We start from the raw sequence: 24,748 nt of genomic DNA, 5'->3' as shown, positions 1-24,748 counted from the left end.
GGGCAACCCCATGTTCCCATAGTCTCAGTGTTTAACAGACACCATAAACTCTAGGCTTTGAGATCCTTGTATGCATTCTATTTTCATTCATGTTCCAAAGTTACTACCTATACTCCTTCAGTTTGGTCTCAGGGTGGCTTATCTCTAAGCAGCATGAATTCTGTTAATCATTGTATTCTATGTGCTGCCTTTATCGAATTCAGTTATTGTTCTTACATTTCCCACTGTTCTAATAATAAATGTAAAAATACAAAAGACAGTTTTAACTATTTGCTGTAAAACTTTTACTTTATTCATTTGTGGGATGCGGGTGTCGCTAGCTGATCAACATTTTATTGCCCATCCCTAGGTGTCACTTGTAATAGTTATTTCTTATAATATTGATTCCTGTTATGCTGTTAGTTATAAAGTGTAAAATCGTACAACAACTTCTATTGTTAGCACTTTGTGATTAGTGGACTGTGAACAATCTATTTTGTTCAGGGTGTAGAAAGAGTCATTTTCTAAAGCTAACTAATCCTCGCATCTAGGTTTAAATGTTTTTTTCCTTAATGTTGCATTATGCTTTGGTTATATGTGCCTATCTTAACGTTGAAAACTCCTTCTATGATTCTGTGAAGAATCTTTAACTAGAACCTTTTTTTAATATTGAATTATTCCTGGAACTAATTACTATAAGATAACTTCAGCTGTTGTTCTCTCAGCTGTTTAAGGAGTTAATGCACTGCATCTCTCACTTAGTGTCTATTCATTTACTGGGACAATTATCGTTTCACTAATGTGTCTGGAACTCGTCATTTGTCTGTCTTATAGCCATGTTGTTATCAATAATGTCTGGAACAGGCTGTTCGTCTTGTTTACTTCATTCCAGCCATTTAGTGTTCTAATGCTGGGATAGGCTACCTCGTTCTACATAATCCTTGTCAGCCATTTTGTATGACAAGACATGGGCCATTTTGGTGTAAACCTGTATGGGCCACCCCTACAATTTAAATGTAATGTTTGCAGAATAGTAGCCTGTTACCGATGATCAATTTTAAGTCCCAAAAGGTTCCCTTGGCTCCTGAACTTATTAGATCATTGGTCCAAATATAGACAAACAAGCTGAATTCGCGAGGACAGGTAGGAGTTTTCAAAGCAACATTTGACCAAGTGTAACATCAAGGAGCACTGTCAAAATTGAAGTTAGGTAGAAATTCTCCAGTTGAAGTCGTATCTAGTTCAAAGGAAAATGGTTATGATGTTTGAGACTAATCATCTTTGTCCTGGGGCATCACTATCGGAATTTCTTACAATCATAGGAATTAGCAAACTTGAGAATAGTGTGAAAAGTAATGTTCATGTGCAAGTTAAGTCATGATCGTACTGAATTCCATTGCAGATTTGATGGATCTGTGGTTTATTCCTCCTCTTTCTAAGACTATGTTCTTTGTCTGCAAAACAAATTGGAAAGTTTTTCAATCTATAACCTTCCTCTTTCCAGAGCATATTACCTTGGATTATGTTCACTCTTAAACTATATTTATTTAGTTATACAAACTTTGCTCAGAAATTTTATTTTTTGAAGACAAACCGCTGTTTGAAAGGGAAACTGAAACTGTTAACGTTTTAATCAAATTCAGAACTGCAGTTGCTGGAAACCTGAAATTAAAAAATTGTTAGAGAAACTCAGTAGGCCTGGCAGCATCTGTGGAGAGAATCAACATTTCGCGTCTAGTTCGGATGAATGGTTATTGGACTCAACATTGAATTTGTTTTCTCTCCGCAGGGCCTGCCTGACCTGTTGAATTTCTCTGTTCATGTTTTTGTTGTTTTAAGTTGACTATTCCTATACAGTTTTTAGTTTGTCATAACGTATCGAAGAAGTTAGGATCATAAAATAAACCTTATGTAAGCAGGAAAGGAGTCATTGCTTAACCTCTCTATCAGTTTTTGGCCCTGTTGGAAGTCAGATTACCGTTAACGGATTATCAAGTCTATTTTAAGCACTACTATCAGAGTGTGGATTTTTGTTGTCGCAGTTAGCCAGTTGAAGGAGATGCAGTTGTCTTTAATGGGCTAATTTGTAAATGTAATGGGTTATTGGAAAATCCTGAGCTTTCAGTTACTTTTTAATAAGATAATATATTTGCTTATGTACTGCTGTGTACAGTTTCTATTAATATCATGTGCATTTCAAGTTGCAGACTCCATTAATGAAGAATACAATAGTGTAACCTGTGGAGGTGCAGGTCATCATGGATTTCTGTGTTTAACTGCCAGTGGCAGAGATTGCTGTCAGTTTTTCCTGTAATAACAAGAAGCCCTTATGGTTTCTCTATGATTCGGGCACGTAAATTAAAATCACAGTGTAACTGTTGTAGCGTCCTTATATGACATCTTCGAATCTCTATTTGTCAGAAGTATTTTTTGTGAAATCTGTATGTTTTACATTGCAGCTGGCATTGAAGTCCATTAGCACACAACACATATCTGAGTTTACACTTAAATTCAGTTCCAGCAATTAAATAGGTTAAATGACAACTTGCTGAGTGTACCTGATTTTCCCTTGAACAATTGTGTGTATTTCACTATTTAAAATAATGCCTAAAGTGGTACAAGAAGTCATTTAGCCCAGTTATGGTTGTGGGATACAAATGCAAAATGCTGCAGATACCAGAAATCTGAAATAAAAGCAAAAAATACCAGAAATGTTCAACAGATCAGTGTTGTGAAGAAAGGAATTGAATTCACATTTCAGATTTATGTTCTGTCATAACCGATGACTGGATCAAAGTTGCAGGGAAGATAAAAACTTAGAACAAGTATGTAATACTAAATTGCCAACATTATTCCTTTTTTTCCCCCCATTTTGTGAGCGGCACGGTGGCACCGCTGTCTCTCAGTGTCAGGGACCTGAGTTTGATTCCAGCGGTTGACTGTATGTTTGGAGTTTGCACATACTCCTTATGTCTGTGTGGACTTCCTCCAGGTGCTCCAGTTTCCTCCCACAGGCCAAAGATGCACAGATTATGTGGATTGGCTGTGGGAAATTGCCGGTAGTGTCCAGGGATGTGTAAGTTAGCTGGATTAGCCGTGGGAAATGGAGGGTTACAAGGATGGGATTGTGGGGGGGCGGGAGGTGGGGTGCAGATTGTGAGGGGTTAGGGGCTGGTGAGTGAGTCTAAATGATATGCTTTTCACTGGCCTCTTTACACACTGTAAAGGATTCTATGAAATTCTTTTTGAAACTTAAATTCATGTTATGAAGGCCATCATTCCTTGTGTGAAGAATTAGTTCATGGCTTTCTCTAAAATATATTGTTACATCCTGTGAATTACAAGTAACTAAAGAGAACATGACACAAATTGTATTTCTGTGCTGAGCAATCCTACTGAATTTCTCCAGTATTCTCTTTTTATCTTAGTTAAGAGCCTGTGTCATCTGTCACCGATACTCTTGGACTGACCTCAGATCTCTTGTAGAATGCTTGGTGGCTTCCTGCTAATTTTATCCTTCCATTTTAATTCCTGGTATTGCTTTACATGTCTCTTAACCGGCCATGAACTTTGGATGTCAAGACTGCTTTTATGCTGTCTAAAGCATGCATCAATACGATGAAATGCTGTGCGTTGTTTGGAAACACCAGAGCAATTTCATTGGAAAGAAATTTGCTATTCCACCATTCAAGTTTGGTCACTTTTCTGAGCTGCTAATTGCCAATTAGATAAGCGGAACCATATTCTTGTTTTTGATTTGTGACATTAAAATTTTAAATCCGTTCTATTCATATCATGATTGCACCCCCAAGAATTATTACTGAATTTGTTTTGCATTGAACAGAGTCCAATCAATATACTTAAAAATTAAGGTATATTTTCTAGCTGAAATCTGTTTTCATGTTAATAAATTTATGGATGTTAATTATGTGCATACATGTTAGGCTGCTTTACCACTATAAATCTAAATCTAGGAATGTGAGCTAATCGTTAATTGGTAAAAATGCTAATAAAGCAGTTGTTAATCTTGATTTTTTTTATATACAGTGCCCATTTGCCACCATTTAGCATGTTGGACTGTTGCACTAAAAATTCCATTAAATTGCTAAATCATTAGTTCCAGTAGAGGTTATATGTGTACAGATTGTGAAAGGATTCTTTTGCACCATTATTCACCAGTCAATCTGCTATATAAAACAAGTCATTCTGGAATTTTTAGGTCAGAAGCTGAGTAATTGTCTTCACCATTGCATTACTGAGATGGGAATGCTATAAATAGAGCAAGATGGTGAGCATCAAAAATCATTTTAAATAAAAATTCAGGTTCTGATTAAATCCAAAGTATATCTTTTTCGTACTTAAAGATTTTCAGTGTTTACACTAATTTGGTCTTTTGTAATGCTGATGTTTGCTGTAATATTTTGAATTGTCTTACATTTGAATGTAATTTAATACATGGTGAGAAAAGATTGTTAAGTTAAAATACTTCGAACCAATTAATTCCAGAATGAAATAGAATATTCAGTGTTAAAATCAGATTGTTTAGCTCAACCAATCCATGCTCCTCTTCTCAATGGAGGTGCTATAAAATAATTTTAATATTGATGCACCAAGCAGCGTGATTACAGAAATATTTAGCTGAGCTCTTTCACATGTTCGTTGTCAGCTGCCTTGCATTTGCTGCATATTAATAGAAATTCTGATCCTTTATTTTAAATTGGGAATGAAGTGGTGGGAGAAACCATCAATCTAATTTCAATTCAGATTTAACTTTTCCCCTTTTCTATGCAAACTCGTGATTCAGCTTTTCAGATCGTGAATTAGTTTTATTTGGAGTCCATATTTACTTTCCTTTGCATGACTATGCTTTGAATCTACAGTCCAAATCCCAGTCCTGAAAGATTTGTTTCAATTATTTTATGGTCGTCTTTCCTCCTCCCTCAACCCCGTTGTCGTCTTCCTTGTTTTTCCTGTTTACTTTTCAAAACATCTGACTGCTAAAATGTTACAAAGAGACTTTTTCTAGTAACTAATTCAAGTGTTCATTCTTTGTGTTCTGCACAAAATCTCAGCTGACATAAATCTATAATGATTTTTGGATAAGGCTTGTTGCACAAGCATTAGGACGAGAAGCTTCCAACTTGGACTGAAGTAATGGGCTTCAGTCAGTGCAGTTGTTTTGGCCCTTCGTGTGATTGATTAGGGTGAGGAATTATTGACAAGAGCATCTCCTCTCTGGATTGCTGTCAAAGACATGTACTAGTAAATAAATTTGTGGATGCTGAAGTAATGCAGTCCTTCATCCAGAGTTGGCCAACTTACTCACACTTACTATATAACACTTTACTAAATAACCACTTGGCTGTGAAGGCCCATACTGAAGAATTATCTTCACATTGACAAAATTCAAAAGGGTGTTTTTGCAGGGAAGAAAAGCTTGATGAAATTTGCATTTATTTTAATACAAATGGATCATGAGAAAATGGCAATGCATACTTTACTTGGCATTGATTTTTAAATATGCTGGCCTGTATATAGATAGCATATATCCTTTGATTTCATTATTTGTGAGGCTGCCCCATTTACTTGGAAGTCAGATTTTGTCATATGACACTGTCTTAAAAAGACATTTTCATGTAGTATTGTCTCTGCTCATAAACTCTCATAGCCTTGGGGTGAATTACAGCTTTCTTACATTTATGGTAAGACATTGGTAAGATAAACTGAAGGTTGATTTTCTTTTTAGGGCCACATATGGAAGGATAATTAATTTGTTCAGATAATGTTTGTTCTTCAAGCAGTAAAATTAGATTGTTTAATGTCCACGTTGACCACTAGATCAGACAGAGCCTTACCTGATATAAAAGATCCTCAGATTTTGCAGTCTTCCAGTTTCGCCTAAAATATAAACCAGGTTCATGCCTTGTTTATTGAGCTGTCTCTATAGCCTCAACCTAGAGGTGCGAGTTCTGTCAATAGAGCAGTTTTTGCAAGGTTATAAATTATGCATGTTGCTAGAGAGGATGTGAAGAGTAAAATTACTGCCCTTCGGCTTTGAGATTTCCAGGCTGCTGGCAGCTTCATGCACTGGCAGCAAATGATTATAGCAACATTAGTACCTGTGCTACTTATTTAGATTTAAGTCTCTGCCATGGAACATGGGCTCACCGAAGCTTATGGGGAAAGAAAATGAGGCATAAAATTGCACGTAAACACTTTGAAATGATTGTTTACAAGGTTTGCTCGTGTCTACTGAATGTGATGAAAACTTTTGCAGCATTGCATGCCAAGGAACTCAGAAGGGCTCCAGAAATGTTGATTTTGGTAGAGCTTAAAGCAGGTCACTGCTTAAGTGATCATTTAATGATCACTTAAATTATCATTTTAGTAAACATCAACTTACTACAAATGCTTGCAAGGAGAAATTCCGATCACTTAAGGTGAACCATCAACCTCTTCACCGGCACTCTACACGCACTACCTCTCGCACCCCCACTCCTGCAAGCAATAGCATAAATGCTGCCCCATCCGCACTTTCCTTCAACTATGCTGAAGAGTCACCTAAGCTCAACATTAGCTTGCTCTCTCTCCATGGATGCTGTCTGACCCACTGTGATCTGCAGCACTTTGAAATAGTGTGCACAATTCTGGTCTCCCTCTGATAGAAAGGATGTTGTGAAACTTGAAAGGGTTCAGAAAAGATTCACAAGGATGTTGCCAGGGCTAGAGGGTTTGTGTTATAGGCAAGGCTGAACAGGCTGGGGCCGTTTTCCCTGGAGCATCGGACACTGATGAGTGATTTTATGCAGGTTTATAAAATCATGAGGGCATGGATTGGATAAATAGCCAAGGTCTTTTCCCCAGGGTTAGGGAAGTCAAAAACTAGAAGGCATAGATTTAAGGTGAGGGGGAAAGATTTAAGGGGCAACTTTTTCACGCAGTGGGTGGTGCATATATGGAATGAACTGACAGAGGAAGTGGTGGTGGTTGATACAATTACAGCATTTATAAGGCATCTGGATGGGTATATGAATGGGAAGGGTTTGGAATGGGCCAAGTGCCGGCAAAAGGGACTAGATTGATTTAGAATATCTGGTTAGCATGGATGAGTTGGACTGAAGGGTCTGTTTCCATGTTGTACCTCTCATGACTCCATTTGTTGCCTTCAGTGTTGGAAATACTCAACAGTTTACGCAGACATTTGTAGAGATATTTGATGTTTCAGGTTGACTTTTCAACAGAATTGGAAGGATACGTGCAAATACAACAGTTTATCAGCAAGTACAGAACCAGGGAAGGGTGGAGGAAGAGGGGAAAGAGCGAGCAGAAGCCATTCTGCACTCACTTTGATCTCTCCTTCGTGTCCTACATGTTTCCAGTGAACCTTAATAAACAGCGCTGCATCTTTTGGATTAAGCAGATTATAGGTTTCAGGTCTAAATGATAAATTCAATAATTTTAGATCATTTCCAGCTTACAGTGATTCTGCTGTTACCATTGACACGCAGAACTCCCATTCTGTTGCTTGGCTTTTGTGATTTAATTGCACTTGCTCTTCATCTTATGACCGATCTTTCCTATTATTCTATAGCCTTTTGATCTCCCATCTGCACTATCCCAGGTTGTGTGCATTGTCATAAACTGTTAGATCACAAACGTTTTACCAGCTTTGATGAAGGAAATCAAGGTACCTTTTTCTTGATAGTCTGCTTGACCTGCTGAGTGTTTCCAGCATTGTCTGTTCTTATTTCATTTGAAATTTATCAACGTTATAGAATAAGACTCTTTACTGGTGAAAACATTAACATCTGGTTAGATTTGGATGTGTTTTTCTGAAGCCACACATGATTTCAAGTTGTTAGAAAAAGTAAGAACTTTGAATAATTTGAAAGTTGATCAACAGTATTGTACACCAGCAAGCTTTGTTGATTAACTTTCAGAAAGGGACATGAATTCGGTGACTTCCTTTACCATGCTGTAGCCATGTACGTGATCCCATTGGAATATTTCTTCTGTCTGGGTTCTGCCATGATGTTTGGAAGCCCGGTGAAGTCTTCTGGTTCCCCTCTTGACTGGTTGGTCAATAACTGTGGACCAGTGTATGGACAGATATTTGCTTTTGGAGCAGTTCTTTTCTGAGAGGTGGTTGTTCTCCAACTTGTCTGACAAAGTTGAATTCAAGATGTGCGTGCACTCTTAAAAGTGAAGTTGGTTGATTGTTCACAATGTGCAGGTTTTCAACTCGTGCATTGTGTCTTAGTATAACCTGTAGCACTCCTATACTTCCAATTAGGATTATTTTACCTTTGCCATGTAGTCTTATTGCTGTAGGCTGAAACTTTTATTTTTCATTTATGGCAACTGGTCTGATAGAACTGTAACACTTGCTTCTGTATCAAGCCCAAAATCAACAGGATATTCATTTGGCATAGACCATTTCTGACTCTTCTGGCTTATCTGGATTAGTTAGGTTACCAAAGCCTCTGGTGTCTTCTCCACTGGAGATTCTGAATTCATTGCAACAGAAGACTGTGAAGGCCGAGCCATTGAGTACATTTAAAACTGAGATAGGTTCTTGAGTATCAGAGGCTACAGAGACAAATCAGGAAAGTGGGTGATGATGATATGTTGGAGCAGAAGGGTTACCTAACCTCCTCCATCCCCACCCTCCATCCCTGGCACCTTCTCTGCCACTGGAAGACATGTAGAACTTGCACCCACACCTCCATCCAAGGCCCCAAAGGATCCTTCCACATTCAAACACCTGATCTAATATGTCTGTTGCTGTCGATGTGGCCCGTTTACTTTGGGGAGACAGGATGCAAACTCGCACACCGTTTCAGAGAACATCTCTGGGGTACACGCACTAAACAGCCCCACTGCCCTGTGACAGACTACTTCAACTCCCCTCCCAATCCACCAAGGACATGGAAGTCCTGGGCCGCCTCCACTACCAAATCCAAGCCACCCGATACCTGCGGGAAGAAGGCCTCATCTTACACCACACGGCATCAATGTTGATTTCACCAGTTTCCTTATCTCCCATTCCCCCTCTATCTCATCCCAGACCCAACCCTCCAACAGAGCACAGCCCTTTAGACTTGTTCCACTTGTCCATCTTCCTTCCCACCTATCCTGCTCCACCCTTCATCTACCTATCGCATTCCCCCACATTCTTAATGTAAGGCTTATGCTCAAAACGTCAACTTTCCTGCTCCTCAGATGCTGCCCTGACCTGTCTGATCTCCAGCAACTTCAGTTCTCACTTTCTCCTTTGTTCTCTGTGTCGGTTTGTCACGTACCTCTTAACATGTCCATAATCTATAAGCTAAAGATAATCAGTCATCCGCTTTAGGTAGTCTTCTCTCAGGATCTGTCCGGAGCTTATCTGATTTCTGGATCCTTCACAATTTGATTAGCTTTCTCCAAAGTTAAATCTTCCTTAGACTGTAAGAAAACTGATAAAGTTTCATCAAGAATGTCAATTCTATCTCTTGTTAATTCAGATTTCACAGTTGCATGTTCAGTTTTTTAGTCTGCAGTGATCATTAAATTGTCCATGGACACTCTTGGATTCTGAATTCCTTTGTTAAACTTGGTTGTTCTTAAATAGAAGTAATTATCAAAAGCTTTTAGAACAACTTCAAAAGTGTCTCTACTGTCTAGAATGTTTTGTATAGTAATGTCATTGTAATAAGAGTAGTGTTGTGCTAACTTGTGAAAATTCAAGTCTTTGAGTTGAACTTTGAGACAATCCTGTATCGTAACATCTATCGCCTTCATGAAGTTTATCTTGCACACTGTATGGGCTTTAGCTGACCTTGAATCTATGAGGAAGCGAATGGACTGCAGCAGTTCAAGAAGACAGCTCACCATCACCTTCTCAAAGGCATTCAGGGATGGGCAATAAATGCTGGCTCAGCCGTTGGGTGTCCATGACCCACTAATGAATGCAAAAGTACTTTATAAAAAATTTCTTCAGTGTGCTGATTAATCTTATAACTATAAAAGTATTTTAAATGTGTGTAATTTCAAGTGCTTTAATCATGAATTCTTGCATTCACCAGTACTGTTTTAAGTTGAATGACTTTAGAGTTTGCCAAACTCTGTACCACAGAAATGTTGCAGTGTTTCCTTTATTTGCTCATGTTTTAGCTTTATTTCAGAAATACTGTGTTGAGTTCATCACTGAAGCTTTAGTTTTGTTATTGACTATTCCATAGTAATTTAGTGATTTCAAGCTTTCAAAATTCAGTTTTTGTAATACTGTATCTTGTGCTGCTTACTGGATATTTTCCTGCCACTTTCAGGGTTTTCCCAATTGTTTCAAAAGAACAAAATGGTGGCCACCTACTTCCTCTAGGGTTTTCCCACCTTCTGCATCCAAGCTGGCATTTTCCTGTCTTTCACTGTCTAAAATACCAGGTACTTTCTTATGCACATTTTAAAATAAAGCGCTCTGTCTGTGGCTTTTTATAAGTCGTCTTGCTGAAATTGTGACTTGATTACGAAGTACTGGTTCTTTTTAAACCTTTTAATTTTGCCTTTCCTCTGCTTCACTCTTCTACTAGATGTCTTTAAATTTGCTCACTTTCAGCTTTCATAAATTGAGATTTTCCTGATTATGTAGCTGGTGTAATTTGTTTTGCCCGTTCACTTCCTCATAAAGCCAACTATCTGTGGGTTTGTTTGCTGTGAGAGACGTGAGCCCTCTTGACTCTCTGGCCTTCTCAGTCTTGACTTTTTGCTGTTTTTTCATTGTTATTTCCTTTTCCCATAGGGATCTCTGATTTTAACACCCCCCCCCCACCCCCCTCCCCAAGCCTTGTATTGCTGTATTTAGAAATTTACTTTTATACAGCCTGAATATTTTCTAGGTATGGCGCTCTCGTCTTTCTATTTCTAACCGAAATATTAGTGCCCCAGTCGTCTTACCAACTTCTGAATGAAGTTTTTCCTTTCAAGTGCTGAGGTTGACATTTATGACTGCAGCTGACTTTGTTTTATCAAGAGTTTTTTCAGCTGTTGCTGTCTACGTCTATGTCTTAAACCGTTGATTCTCTTTAGGATGGTAAACTCACTTTATTGACTTTTTAACTTCTGGATTTTCCATGTGCGGATCACATCTGCACTGCTGAAACTGATTTTTCCCAGATGATCATTTCTGGTACTTTCTCCACTTCTATCGACTCAAAGTTGTCTGAGATAATTCAGTACCACCAATGTCCCTTTGCCGTCCCTTTGCCTGTTGATTATTGGTAGAATATACACAGTATAGGCATTGGTCTGAGATAACAAGATGATCTATTTGGTCAGGCATAATTATTAAGACCGTATGGAGCTGATATAGATGCATTTGCTTCCTCCGAAAGTTCAAATAGAATTCCACATGACCGCATGAAATTGACTGAGAGACATCAGGAGAATCATTGTAGCTGGTGTAAAATGAACACTAACTCTTTCAGAACAATTACTGGGCAACAGTATTTGCAGATGCTTTAGTACTTGGTACCACTGAATTGCTTTGTCCCTTGCAGCTGTGTCTACCCCCTATGAGAGAATATGAAGACCATGGTAGTCTTCAAGCATGCTTTGGCCTCTGCTTCCAAAGGTAGATGACCTTCTCAAAAAAATGTCCATTGTCTGTTGTCATATCTCCTGCAAAATTTGCTGTAAAATGAATGTTAAAAGCTGGAATACCATCTGTCACATTTTTTGCAGAAATGTTTTCTGCACTGCCACATACAGCCGCCAGTGACTGCACTGCATCCCTCTAAAGGTAAATGACATTGTAAAGGAGCAAATTGAAAGCTAATGCAAAGGAGAGGTCAGAAGCAAAGTCGGAATGCTGTAAACACCTCTGCCTAGTCAGCAAATGTGGAGAAATTATCATTGCAGAAATACAATCCTTCATCCTAACAGTTCCAGTTAACTTCCAGTCAAACAGCCTCTGGATTTGTATGTGTTTTCCATGTGCAGGGAAACATTTGGATTAGGATGAGCAGTGTTAAGTTAAAATATTGGACCACAAAGCTGGCAGAGCTTCAGTTCTGCCTGAAAATGGAGACTTTAACAACTGGTATAGTTATTTATTGCATTGCTGGTTAAAATATTGTTAAATACTTTGTTTCCCTTTCTTGGCTTTTATGGCTCCTTTTTTATTTATTTGGCTTCTTAACCTACTGTCTTTGACACAAAAGTCCTGCAGATGAGAAACTATCACCGTTTTAGCAGGGAGTTAACACAATGACCTAATGACCTGAGTCTAACTTCAGGCTCTTCTGATAAGAGATGAAGTTAAGCATTAGTACACTCGACTCAACAAGGAGATTTCCATTTCGAAAATCTGATTATGTTATGAGAGATCAGTGAAAATTGTTTAAAGAAATGAGCTTCCTGTATCTAATGAATCTTTTGTAATCACAAATTGTGCATATTTAATGAACACAGTAAATATATTATCCATTTTAATTTATGAAACATTTAAATGATCTGTGCTATTTGTATTCAGGAAGTGTTTGGGCTTTTAAAGGCCCCCATGAAATGTTACATTATTAACCCCAATACCTGGAAAGATCTAGCCACCAGCAAACCGAGATGGCAACCTGTCTGCTGGACTGATGGAATTTAATGCTGCAAGTTGCAAGAGCTGGCTGCCAGGAGCCTGATGAGCAATGTAACTACTTGTCTTTTCTGACATTAGTGCAATGTGTGTTTGGCCACATATTTGTGTTATGAGCAAGCTCTTCTCCCACCAATGCAACTGTAACAACAGCATTGGATAATATGCTCTATCACTGATTGATGCAGATCCTTTGCTGCTTAGCAACAGTGAATGTGACCATCCCAGCTTCCTAGACAAACCGACTGACTCCCACAGCTACTTGGACTACACCTCCTCCCACCCTGCCCCCTGTAAAAACGCCATCCCATATTCCCAATTCCTTCGTCTCCGCCGCATCTGCTCCTAGGAGGACCAGTTCCAGTACCGTACAACCCAGATGGCCTCCTCCTTCAAGGACCGCAGATTCCCCCCAGACGTGATCGACAATGCCCTCCACTGCATCTCCTCCACTTCCCGCTCCTCTGCCCTTGAGCCCCGCCCCTCCAACCGCCACCAAGACAGAACCCCACTGGTTCTCACCTACCACCCCACCAACCTCCATATACAGCGTATCATCCGCCATTATTTCCGCCACCTCCAAACAGACCCCACCACCAAGAATATATTTCCCTCCCCTCCCCTATCAGCGTTCCGAAAAGACCACCCCCTCCGTGACTCCCTCGTCAGGTCCACACCCCCCACCAACCCACCTCCACTCCCGGCACCTTCCCCTGCAACCGCAAGAAATGCAAAACTTGCGCCCACACCTCCTCCCTTACTTCTCTCCAAGGCCCCAAGAGATCCTTTCATATCTGCCACAAATTCACCTGCACCTCCATGCACATCATCTATTGCATCCGCTGCACCCGATGTGGCCGCCTCTATATTGGGGAGACAGGCTGCCTACTTGTGGAACATTTCAGAGAACACCTCTGGGACACCCGGACCAACCAACCCAACCACCCTGTGGCTCAACACTTTAACTCCCCCTCCCACTCCACCAAGGACATGCAGGTCCTTGGACTCCTCCATTGCCAGACCATAGCAACACGACGGTTGGAGGAAGAGCGCCTCATCTTCCGCCTGGGAACCCTCCAACCACAAGGGATGAACTCAGATTTCTCCAGTTTCCTCATTTCCCCTCCCCCCACCTTGTCTCAGTCGAATCCCTCGAACTCAGCACCGTCTTTCTAACCTGCAACCTTCTTCCTGACCTCTCCGCCCCCACCCCTCTCCGGCCTATCACCCTCACCTTGACGTCCTTCCACTTATCACATCTCCATCGCCCCTCCCCCAAGTCCCTCCTCCCTACCTTTTATCTTAGCCTGCTGGACACACTTTCCTCATTCCTGAAGAAAGGCTTATGCCCGAAACGTTGAATTTCCTGTTCCTTGGATGCTGCCTGACCTGCTGCGCTTTTCCAGCAACACATTTCAACATAAGAAAAATTGTGCCAATCTGAATTGCCAAATATTATGAAGAAAGATAGCACTAAATGCTTCATCCTTTTGTGCTTTTGAACTGGGAGAGACAACTAAGGAACTGATATTTCTGCATAGTCTCATCATTGTTTCCGTCAGTTTTCTTCTGTTGCCCTGAATTGGCTGTATTATATTTCAGTTTTTTTCAAAAGAGCAATGAGAGTAAATGCTGGTGTTTTTGCTGATCTGTGAATGTAAAGAGTTAAATATATCATTATGACATTTTTGACAGTAAGCATATGTATAATATAATCTGGTTACCCAATAGTCTTTTTATGACTGTACAGCATTATGAAATTATTGATTTGCACAAGATTAATTTACAGCACACTGGATACATTGTATCTCATTCACAAAGTTCAAGCTTAAAAATAACCAGGTTGTGTCCTGGGAGTTCCAAAATGAACAGATTTTGTATGATCAGCAACTCCTGTGATGTTGGTTACAAGTTTTTTTTTCCATCACTCAAGGTGCCCCGGGCAAAAGAAGTGCTGGAGTGCAGATTGGGTCACGGTGTAAAGCTTAATTTTTGATTTGTAGTTTGAACAAATCATAGATGAAACAATTTCAAAGAATGAGACCTGTCCCAGGGAATTAATGCCATGTTATGTTATCTTCAGAAAGACAGCACTCACCAGTAGCCTGCCAGGCAGTCTAAAGTTGTACTATCCATTTGTCATGCTTGAGGGGCTGAAGGTGGGTTGAGCACAACTTTGAGATTTGACACACTAGATTTGCTCATATCTGCTTCAGTACTCAAATTAGTAGTGGCATTTCTTGGTACAAGTCAGTACTAATAATGAGGTGTAATGCTTGATCTGAAGAAAAATGCAGCATTGCAGTGTTGCTTCAATGCAGACATGGGATGTAACTGCAGCTGTAATTGCTGGGCAGCCAGTCAAAATACTGACTCTGAGATTGTGATGGCAAATAAGTTGCTTGTCAGTTCTTTTGGTCTATGTTGAGTTAGCAAATTCCAACCTGTGTAACTAGTTGGTTCTGCTATAACGCACGTTTCTTCAGTGCGAATCAGCTATAATGCAATTGATGAATTTAGACCATTACTTGTAGAGTCTGAGCTTTCCTTACCTGTGTTGGCTATAATGCGATTCTGGTCCCATTGGTTTAAACGGTGCTGTTATTACACTGTTTTCTTATAGTATGGGGTCACGTGGGAGCGGAACTATTGCATTTATATCAGAACAGACTGTACTTGTTAAAAGACCTGAGCGGTCTAAATCACAGAGGGTTAAAATATAATACTTTTTCTAATGCTTTTGCTAACAGAACTCTTTAGAATACATTTTTGTATTGAAATCAGCCCTCTGGTGCGTTGTCCAAGGTACCATTCCCGCTTGTGTCTAGGTGATGAATGTATGACTGTGACCTTGAAAGAATTAGCAGCTGCTGCCCGTGTTTGACAGGTACTTCCAGTAAAAGGTTACTGGTAGTAATCAGAGTGCCTTCCTGATTAATTTACTTGTCTTTTTATCCACTCCCTCGACTTATTAGAACTGCGTACATCTGGCTAGGATTGACCAGTATATTACTGAACTGGGTTAGAATAAGTAGCTTTCGATCTGGCATGGATCAGTATAACATCTCGCAATACAGGGGAAAGCATATTAAACATCATCTCGGTTTAAGAAAACAAATTCCATTCAAAATCTATGACTATCGCAGAATGTAATCTTTTCGTAATAATGCTGTTAACCTTTTCTTTCAAAGAAATATTGTCCATTCAGGCCCAAGGTAGCTTTACCACATTTTTCCTGAAGGTTTGGTGTGATTTTCTGTTGCTCCGTTTGGTATTCAGTATTATTACAAATAACCATTTTTGGGTTTCTTCACATTATGGAAGCCTTGGATTTATTAAATAGCATACTATCCCATATTAGATGTACAGACATAACAAATAGTTGTACTCAAATGTCAGCAAATTATTGGAATATTTACTTGTGCCTTTGTTTTTTGACACTTGTTTTGAATTTTTAAATCTTATGTCCATAGTTAAACCTACTGTAGAAAAACATGACTCAACAGGTCATTGGCTAAACTTCTATAATCTGACTGAGAGCACACTATATCTCAGCTATCCTTTTTAATGCTTACTACTATCAATTTTCCTTTCAAAACAGAATTCCGGGAAGACTTAATGACAGGCGAACTCCCCTTGGAGAACTCAATTGGATTTTTACAGCCATAACAGACACAATAGCTTGGAATGTATTACCAAGAGGTAAGAAATCTACAATAATCTACACTGGGCCAGATATGTCAGCTGCTTCTAGTTCATTGTCAATGCCACTTCTGTATAGAGAGATTTGTTAGAAGTTGACATGCTTGTCACTCCAGAGCAGTTACTGCACATTAGGTTCATCCCGTCTCTCAATAGGCAAGCATGAATTATGCGATGACTGATGTCCACCCTGCATTAGCTCAAGTGAGGACTGTAGCTGTTGTCTTGTTAATACTGATATCCATTATGGTAGTTTTTTAAAGTTCCAAGTTATTTTCAGTTAAACTTCAATCATCTATGGCCTTAGCGTTGAATTTCAAAGTGAGCAGACTAATAGGCACAATCTTTTTGTCTTCCTTGTTTGCATTGCTCTAGGATCATCAGCTTGGTATTTGTCTGTAATATGAAATTGTAAACTATGATATTCAAGCTATACAATTTTCTTGCAAAACGTCAGTTTGCTGTTTTCTCTCCCATAATTTAAATAGTTTAGTAAACTTCACACATCCTAAAATAGTAAAGTTGCAACATTGATGAAGTAGTTTGCTTGTGTATTTGTGTAGCCTATGGTTTTTAACTTTTTTTTTGGACTTGGAACAATTTTTTTTTCAGGTATTACAACTGATAAAAATGACTCTTGCTAGTCTAAACATTTATGGAAATTTATTCTATGTTAACCATAAGATAATCATTTGTTTCCACAGATCTCTTCCAAAAATTATTTAGGCAAGACTTGTTGGTTGCCAGTTTATTTCGCAATTTTCTCCTGGCTGAAAGGATCATGAGATCGTATAACTGTACCCCTGTTAGTAGTCCTCGTCTGCCCCCAACATACATGCATGCTATGTGGTGAGTAAGCTGTAACTTTTCTGAAATCCAAATGTTAAAGAAAGTTTCTGGCCAAGATTGTTGACTAATTTGAAAGGGAACCTTGCTGTTGTATCCTGAAAAGGTTGAATGGGAAAGATATAAATAAAAACACGCAGCATAGTTTAAGATCATGTGCTACCAGTGCTTCAAAGTGAATAAATTTGTTAGTCCATGAGTGTAATATTCTGAATTTTATTGAAAAATGCGGATGTGTTGTTATCACACTCACCTCTTAATTGCATGCTTGCTGCCAGAAGGGAGCTTAAGGAATCGCTCCAGATTTTAGTGGAGAATTCCAGCAGCAGGCCTGAGACAGTTGAAATTGGAGAAGCAGGTGCCTGATGAACTGCCTAAATGGGATAGGGAATCGATCGTAAAATGTTTCACTTAGGTGGATTAACTCTTGACAGTTGACCTTGTATGCTGTCTCCAGGTATGCTGAACCCAGAACTGATCTTCAAACCCAGCATCCTATCCATCATCAAGAATACTTCCTTCTAGCTCAAAATGCTGCTGTACTCTGCCTTTATTGTAATTCCAATTATTTTTGAATCCATGTATTTTCAGTCTTTGGCCATAATCAATGGCCACCTTGCCCATTCTCCCTGATCAACCTTTCGCAAGTCAATTCCAGCAGCCCAATGGAGCATTCTTGTCCTGGCGAAGCATTCTGGTTCCGGAATGGCAGGCTCATTCTGGCTGCATCTTTAGGGTATTCTATTATTCTTCGATCAGTGTTTCCTGAACCTAGAAGCCATTAATTGAACTGCGATGAAATTTGTCTTAATTTTGCTTTCTTTTAAATAATGTGTGACTTCTGTCATTAATATAGGCACTGTGGTAAGGCGACTTACCGAAACCTTCACTGTATTTTTCATGTAAAAGTACACACGATTATTCTATTCTCTACGCTATATTATCTCTGGTATATTCTCTACTCTATTCAAATACCTTCAATTTGCTCACCAGTCGTAACTCTGTCACATGGCAAATGGAACTTTAATTGTCATCCCAGGCTCTACACACTCTTCAGTTTCATAAAGCATTACTTCTGCAACCTTCTCCAACCTAGCTCTGATTTTCTCTGATTCTCTTTGAAGTTCCTTGAGAGATTTTTCTCTGTTAAAGATGCTATAGAAATGTAATTGATGCAAATCTCCACTATAAACTGGATTGTGCAAGCATACATTTGCAGTAGACCGAGAGAAGGCCTGAAATTTATCAATATAAAATAGATTAAAATTCATGTCTCCTAGTTGGTAGCCAGTTTTTTGCCTAAAGTAATGCTTGATGTCCTCAAATCTGTCAAGCTTCTATAAGGGTGTAGATAAGAAGAATAAAAGGACTGGAAGAGGAGTGGTAGATATATTCAGTCCAGATTTTGAAATGCTTGTGGAGGAAAAACAAGAGATAGAAAGAACTCAGTTGTAAGATACAGTATGTTTTGTTTGAATCAATTGTGCATAGTAGCACATGAGAAAACCTGCTTATTCTGCTGTTGTCCATCCATTATTTTGAATTATTTTGGATTGTATCCATGAATTTGTGATTTTTCTCAGGCAATATTCATATGTGGAGATGGTTAGATTGGTTAGATTCCCTACAGTGTGGAAATAGGCCCTTCGGCCACACCAACCCTCCGAAGAGCAACCCACCCAGACCCATTTTCCTCTGACTAGCATACCTAACACTATGGGCAACATAACATGGCCAATTCACCTGATCTGCACATGTTTGGACTGTGGGAGGAAACCGGAGCACCGGAGGAAACCCACGCAGACACTGGGAGAGTATGCAAACTCCACATAGACAGTCTCGAGGCTGGAATCGAACCTGGAATTGGACTCTGGCGCTGTGAGGCAGCATGGCTAATCACTGTGCCACCGTGCTGCCCATCAAATCTGTGACATGCTTACCACTGAGTTGTTTGCGACTCATTTTTATCTCCACATTGATACCATAATGAAAGGTTTTTTTTGTGACCTATAGCCGGAATTGCAACTTGCTGCCAGGAAAAGTTATTGGATTGCCTTTGTTCTCGCACCTCCCTTTCAATTTCTCTATTTAGTGATTCTGCCAGAAGTTACGCTCCTGTCCATGCAGCACTTAGATCCATGGAATCTCACAAGACTTGTTACCACCGCAATGTATAATACCTGGGGTAGATACAGTGGAACCTAGACAATCTAAATCTTTAAAAATGTGAGTGCAGGTGGATGAAGTGTTGGAAAAAACCAGAAATATTTTACATTTTTGAAAATGATTTGGGGAGTGCAGCAGCAATGAGATTATGATAATTTTGCAAGAGGGAAAATTATCATAGTTTAAGATGACCAGAACAGTAAGTGTGTTTGGGCCCTTTGTTATCTGAGGGGCATTAAAGTGATACAGCATGGAACCATCAAGATGATGCTCGGACTGAAAAACTATAATTATAAGCAAAATCTTACATTATTTCTTCGAAGTAGTAAAGGTTAAAAGGACAATTAATGGAAGTTTTCTTTTAACTTATGAATGGATCTACTGGTATAAACCAAGGTTTAAGGGGTGGCACGGTGGCTCAGTGATTAGCACTGCTGCCTTACAGCACCAGGGTCCCAGGTTCGATTCCAGCGATTGTCTGTGTGGAGTTTGCATTTTCTCCCCATGTCTGTGTGGGTTTCCTCTGGGTGCTCCGGTTTCCTCCCACAGTCCAAAGATGTGCAGGTCAGGTGAATTGGCCATGCTAAATTGCCTATAATGTTAGGTACATTAGTCAGAGAGAAATGGGTCTGGGTAGGCTACTCTTCAGAGGATCGGTGTGGATTTGTTGGGCCGAAGGGCCTGTTTCCACACTGTAAGGAATCTAATCTAATCTAAATGGAGAATAATCTTTTTCTAAGTGGAGTGTCAACAATGATGGCATTATTAATTTAAATTAAACTGAGGAAAATCAGAACACTTTTGTCCACTGCATTTAAGCACTTCATCATAAGAAATAACTGAAATGAAAATGATGGCAATTTTTGAGGCATAAACACTTGAATATTTGAAGCAGAGGAAGATGTAGGATTTTATGGAGAGAGTAGGGCAATGAAAGTAGTTTTGGATTGCCCTACCGAGGAGTAGCATGGAGTAGTGGGCTGAATGGTCAGTTCCTGTGCTAGGAACCTCAACTGTTCTGGTCAAAACACTTCAACAATAATAACTGAAGGTGAAAATCTGCATTTTCAAAAACTAAGAAAAAGCATATTTAGTAAGAAACTTTTGACTGATGGTGTGATGCATGTGACATATTTAACAAATCCCAAATTAGTACTTCTGAAGCTGATCATGCTAAATAAAATTGTGTTGTGCCTTCATTCCAAAAATGAACGTGTGGGCACCTATATGCACCTCCTCTAAGGATCATATACTGAATGAAAATTTAATTCCACACCATGGTTTTCTAATCTGCTCAAAATCCAGTTTTCTGCTCCTAAGAATTGATATTACAATTTCCATAGAATTGTAAGTAGTACTTTCATGTTGGAGACTTCTTGTCTTTGTATTTCATTTGGTTGCAATTGAACAACTTAATAGAAAAGACCAGATGGATATGTGATGCAAATCTGCAAACACAAACCTCAAATTATTTTTTCTTGTTCAGTGTCACATGGCATCCTCTATTGGTATTCTAGACACACCTGAGCTGTTTGAAGTAACTGCAAGTTGATACCTGCAGTGCCAGCAAGCAAAAATCATGCACTTTAACAATTCTTTGGTTTGGTGAATCCTCAGGATTTACATGTATATTTGTCCCTTGGAGATAAATTCTCTTTACAGAAGAAGTAAATAATAGTGCAAACTGTTCTGTTTAAAATGTATGGAATACATTTCAAAATTTACTGGCTAACTTGATGTCTTAATAATGGATTTGCTTTAACTAGAATTTTCCTAGGTTTATGTAAATCAGGAATTGAAAATGTCACTTAGAGAGAAAAATCGTGTTTTAAAGGTTTAGAAAAAGCTTTACTGAATTTTGATTTTAATTGAGATACCATGTCTGCAGATAGTATTTATGTGTGAAGTGCTGTGATCTTTTCAATTTCCCTCCTCACTTGAATTTGCATTATATATTTTTAAAAATCATTTCATCCTATTACCGCCTCAGATGAAAGACTAGTTCTCCAATGATTAAGATGATGAGCAAGACCAATCAGGGAGATGCCAGGCTTCTGGCCCTACTTTCATAGAATCCCACTGTGTGGAAAGAGGCCATTTGGCCCAATAGGTCTGTACTGACTCTCTCAAGTCAATCCAACTCAAATCCAGCACCTCACCCTCTCCCAATAACCCTGCTTTTATCATGGCTAACCCCCTTTATTTGTACATCGTGGATACCATGGGGCAAATTACCTTGGCCAATCCGGTTAATCTGCACATCTTTGGACCAGTCTTGTGGATATCTTTGTGCTAGTTAGCTAAACCAGGGAAAATTTCTGTGCCTTTGGTCAGACAGAGGAAAGTTAACCAGGTTTCATGCTGAATGTCATTTTGTAATTATTACTGGAAGTATGGTTGATATCAGATGAACTGGAGATTACATTTGTTGATGGTGAATAGTTTTATGGAAATATTTATACATAGGGAAAAAGAGACCGTGCTTATGAACAACATGACAGCAGCAACTGCATCACTGTGCTATTTGTTCATTTACTTTTACTTTGCTAACTATTTTTCAAATAAGTTACCAATTCATGTAACTTGTGATTTTGACTGTGTTCTGTGTGAAAATTAAACACTGCCCATTTATATGATGCTTTAATATAGAAAGCAGTTCATTCTAACTTTGCAGAAATGTAATCAGACAAAAATAGATACTGAACCAAAGAAGGGAATAGTAGGTTTCTTGACAAGTTTGGCCATACCAGGAGGTATTGTGGTGAACCAGCCTAATAATTTCTCAGCCTCAATATCCTTTTTTGTTTGAATATAATACTCTTAAGTTAGATCTTAATGTTTTATATGTAGGCTCAACAGGACACTGAGTTTGCCAGTAGTTTGATTCAAGTCAGTAGTAAGAAGGGTCAGAGGTTTTTAGAGGAGGGTGTTCAAGACAGTACCTCGGTCATCCCAATGTCTAATTTAGAGGAAATGGCAGCTTGTCCAAAATTAGTAAGATAAGAAGGAAACTTAATGGGAAGGGATTTGAACATAGAAATGTGTGGCCTTTAGGGGACTCAAGTGACATGAGGTCAAAAATCAACTGTTTATATAGTTCGACTCAAGGGATCTCAGAACCCTTATCTCTCATGTTCTTATGCAACGTGAGAAAAGTGGGCATGGATTTAAGAGGTGGTGGTTTGTTGAAGACTGGAGAGGGAAGGAAAGTTACATGTGCAGAGGTGTTGGGATAGGTTAAGATGGTGGTGGGTGAGTTTTGATGAAGGGTTGATGGTAATTTTGAAAACGGTAAGCTGCAACCGTTTACAATGTCAGACAGCAGAGAGTTTGAGTGACAGAGGTGCAGGAGGGCTGATGAGAGGAAAACTATTGAACCTGCACCTCTTTTAAATTCTAGAACATATTTGAAAATGTTATAAATAGATACTGGGATGGCAAATGCCGTGTCAATAGCGTTGCCAGCAACAAAATGAATATCAGTGCATAGATCTAACCAACTTAGTTTATGAATCTGTGCATCACTTTGCAGGCAAGCTTGGGACCTCGCAGTGGACATTTGCCTTTCACAACTTCCCACCATCATTGAAGAGGGAACAGCTTTTAGGGTGAGTTGAGTTGATCATTTTTTTCCAGAAGCTGTGGTTCCCTTTTCATTTTTGGAGTAGGAAATTTGCAGTGCAATGTGTGGTGATGTTGTATATTCTGATTCACATAATAAGAAGTAACTAAAATGTTAATTTTAACAATAAATACTTGTCAGGCATGGCATGGTAGCAGTACTCCTGGCCCCTGACTTGGAAAACATGGAGTGCAAAATTAAGGCTGACATTCCATTCAGTACTTGCTGAATTTTAGAAAAGATGTTAAATGATGCCTACCCTCTAAGAATGATGTAAAAAGAAAATCCTAAAGCACTGTTGAAAGGAGATCAGGAGAGTTCTAGTGCTGTTCTAGTCAACATTTGTTCCTCAGCCAGAATCCAAAACAGATGAAAGCAAATTACTGCAGATTCTGGAATCCTGAAACGAGCGCAGAAAGTTGGAAAAATCAGTATGTATAGCAGCATCTGTGAAGGGAAAAACTGTTAACTTTGAGCCCAGTATGACTTCCCTTCTATTTGACCGTAAGACATTGAAACAAAAGTAGGCTCAGTGGTTAGCACTACTGCCCTCCCAGCGCCAGGAACCCAGGTTTGATTCCAGCCTCGGTCTACTGTCTGTGTGGAGTTCACACATTCTTCCCGTGTCTGTCTGCGTTTCCTGCGGGTGCTCCGGTTTCCTCCCACAATCCAAAGATGTGTTGTTTAAGTGAATTGGCCAAGCTAAATTGCCCGTAGTGTTCAGGGATGTGTAGGTTAGGTGCACTAGTCAGAAGTAAAATATATAGTAAAAGGGTGGGGAATTTGGCCTGCGTGGGTTACTCTTCAGAGGGTTAGTGTGGACTTGTTGGGCTGAAGGGCCTGTTTCCACACTGTAGGGATTGTATTCTTTCCTTTAGGGATTTTGTTCTAGGCCAGTCAACTCATCGAGTCTGTTCTGCCATTCAGTAAGATCACGACTTATCTGATAACCCTCAGCTCCATTTTCCTGCCTATTTTTCCTTATGCCTTGGTAGCCTTACTGATTATAAATCTGCTTATTCAGCCGTTAGTATCCTTAATAATCTATCTTCAACAGCCCTCTGTAGAAAATAATTCCTCCTCCTCATCCCTACCTTACGTATGCGACCCCTTATCCTGTGATTATGCCCTCTAGTCCTGAACCATCCCATAACGGAAACAATCTTTCATATCTACTGTGTCAAACCCCCTAGACGTTTGTACATTTCAATAATGTCGCCTGACATTCTCCTAAGTTCTGATAGGTACAGGGTCACCCTACTCAACCTTTCCTTAGAAAACAACTTGTTTGTACCCAAAGAATTCTGAAGAATAGTCCATCCGGACTTGAAACATTCACTCCTACTTCCCTCACTACAGATGTTATCAGACCTCTGAGTTGCTACAGCACTTTCTGTTAATATCTAAAATAGATAACCTTGTCATTTATTTAATTGCTGTTTTTGGGACTGGATGCAATTTGGTGGCCACGTTTCCTACATCATTGATTTCAATTGATAAATACTTCTTTGGCTGTAAACTCCTGATTGTCTGCAAGATGATACATATATATATATATATATACACACACACACACACACACACACACACACACACACATATATATATATATATATATATATATATATATATATATATACACACACACACACACACACACACACACACACACACACACACATATATATTATATATATACACACACACACACACATATATACATATATATATACATATATATATGCAAGTGTTTTCTTTTTAGTGAAGTTGTGTGTGTGACCCAATATGCTATAATCCCAGGATGTGATTTA

At 39.1% G+C, this 24,748-nt stretch overlaps 1 protein-coding gene across 1 annotated transcript in view; it reads left to right on the top strand.

The window, feature by feature from the left end:
* rptor (regulatory associated protein of MTOR, complex 1) overlaps positions 1-24,748 on the top strand; it is a 383,050-nt gene that overhangs the window by 153,948 nt on the left and 204,354 nt on the right. The window contains exons 8-10 of the mRNA XM_060844826.1: positions 16,203-16,303; positions 17,008-17,152; positions 22,848-22,923. Of these exons, the coding sequence (XP_060700809.1) occupies positions 16,203-16,303; positions 17,008-17,152; positions 22,848-22,923 (322 nt within the window). The remainder of the gene's footprint in view (positions 1-16,202; positions 16,304-17,007; positions 17,153-22,847; positions 22,924-24,748) is intronic.

The sequence above is a fragment of the Hemiscyllium ocellatum genome, chromosome 25, assembly GCF_020745735.1.
Source record: "Hemiscyllium ocellatum isolate sHemOce1 chromosome 25, sHemOce1.pat.X.cur, whole genome shotgun sequence".
In the NCBI taxonomy this organism is placed as follows: domain Eukaryota; kingdom Metazoa; phylum Chordata; class Chondrichthyes; order Orectolobiformes; family Hemiscylliidae; genus Hemiscyllium; species Hemiscyllium ocellatum.
This window is presented reverse-complemented; position numbering and strand designations above follow the sequence as displayed.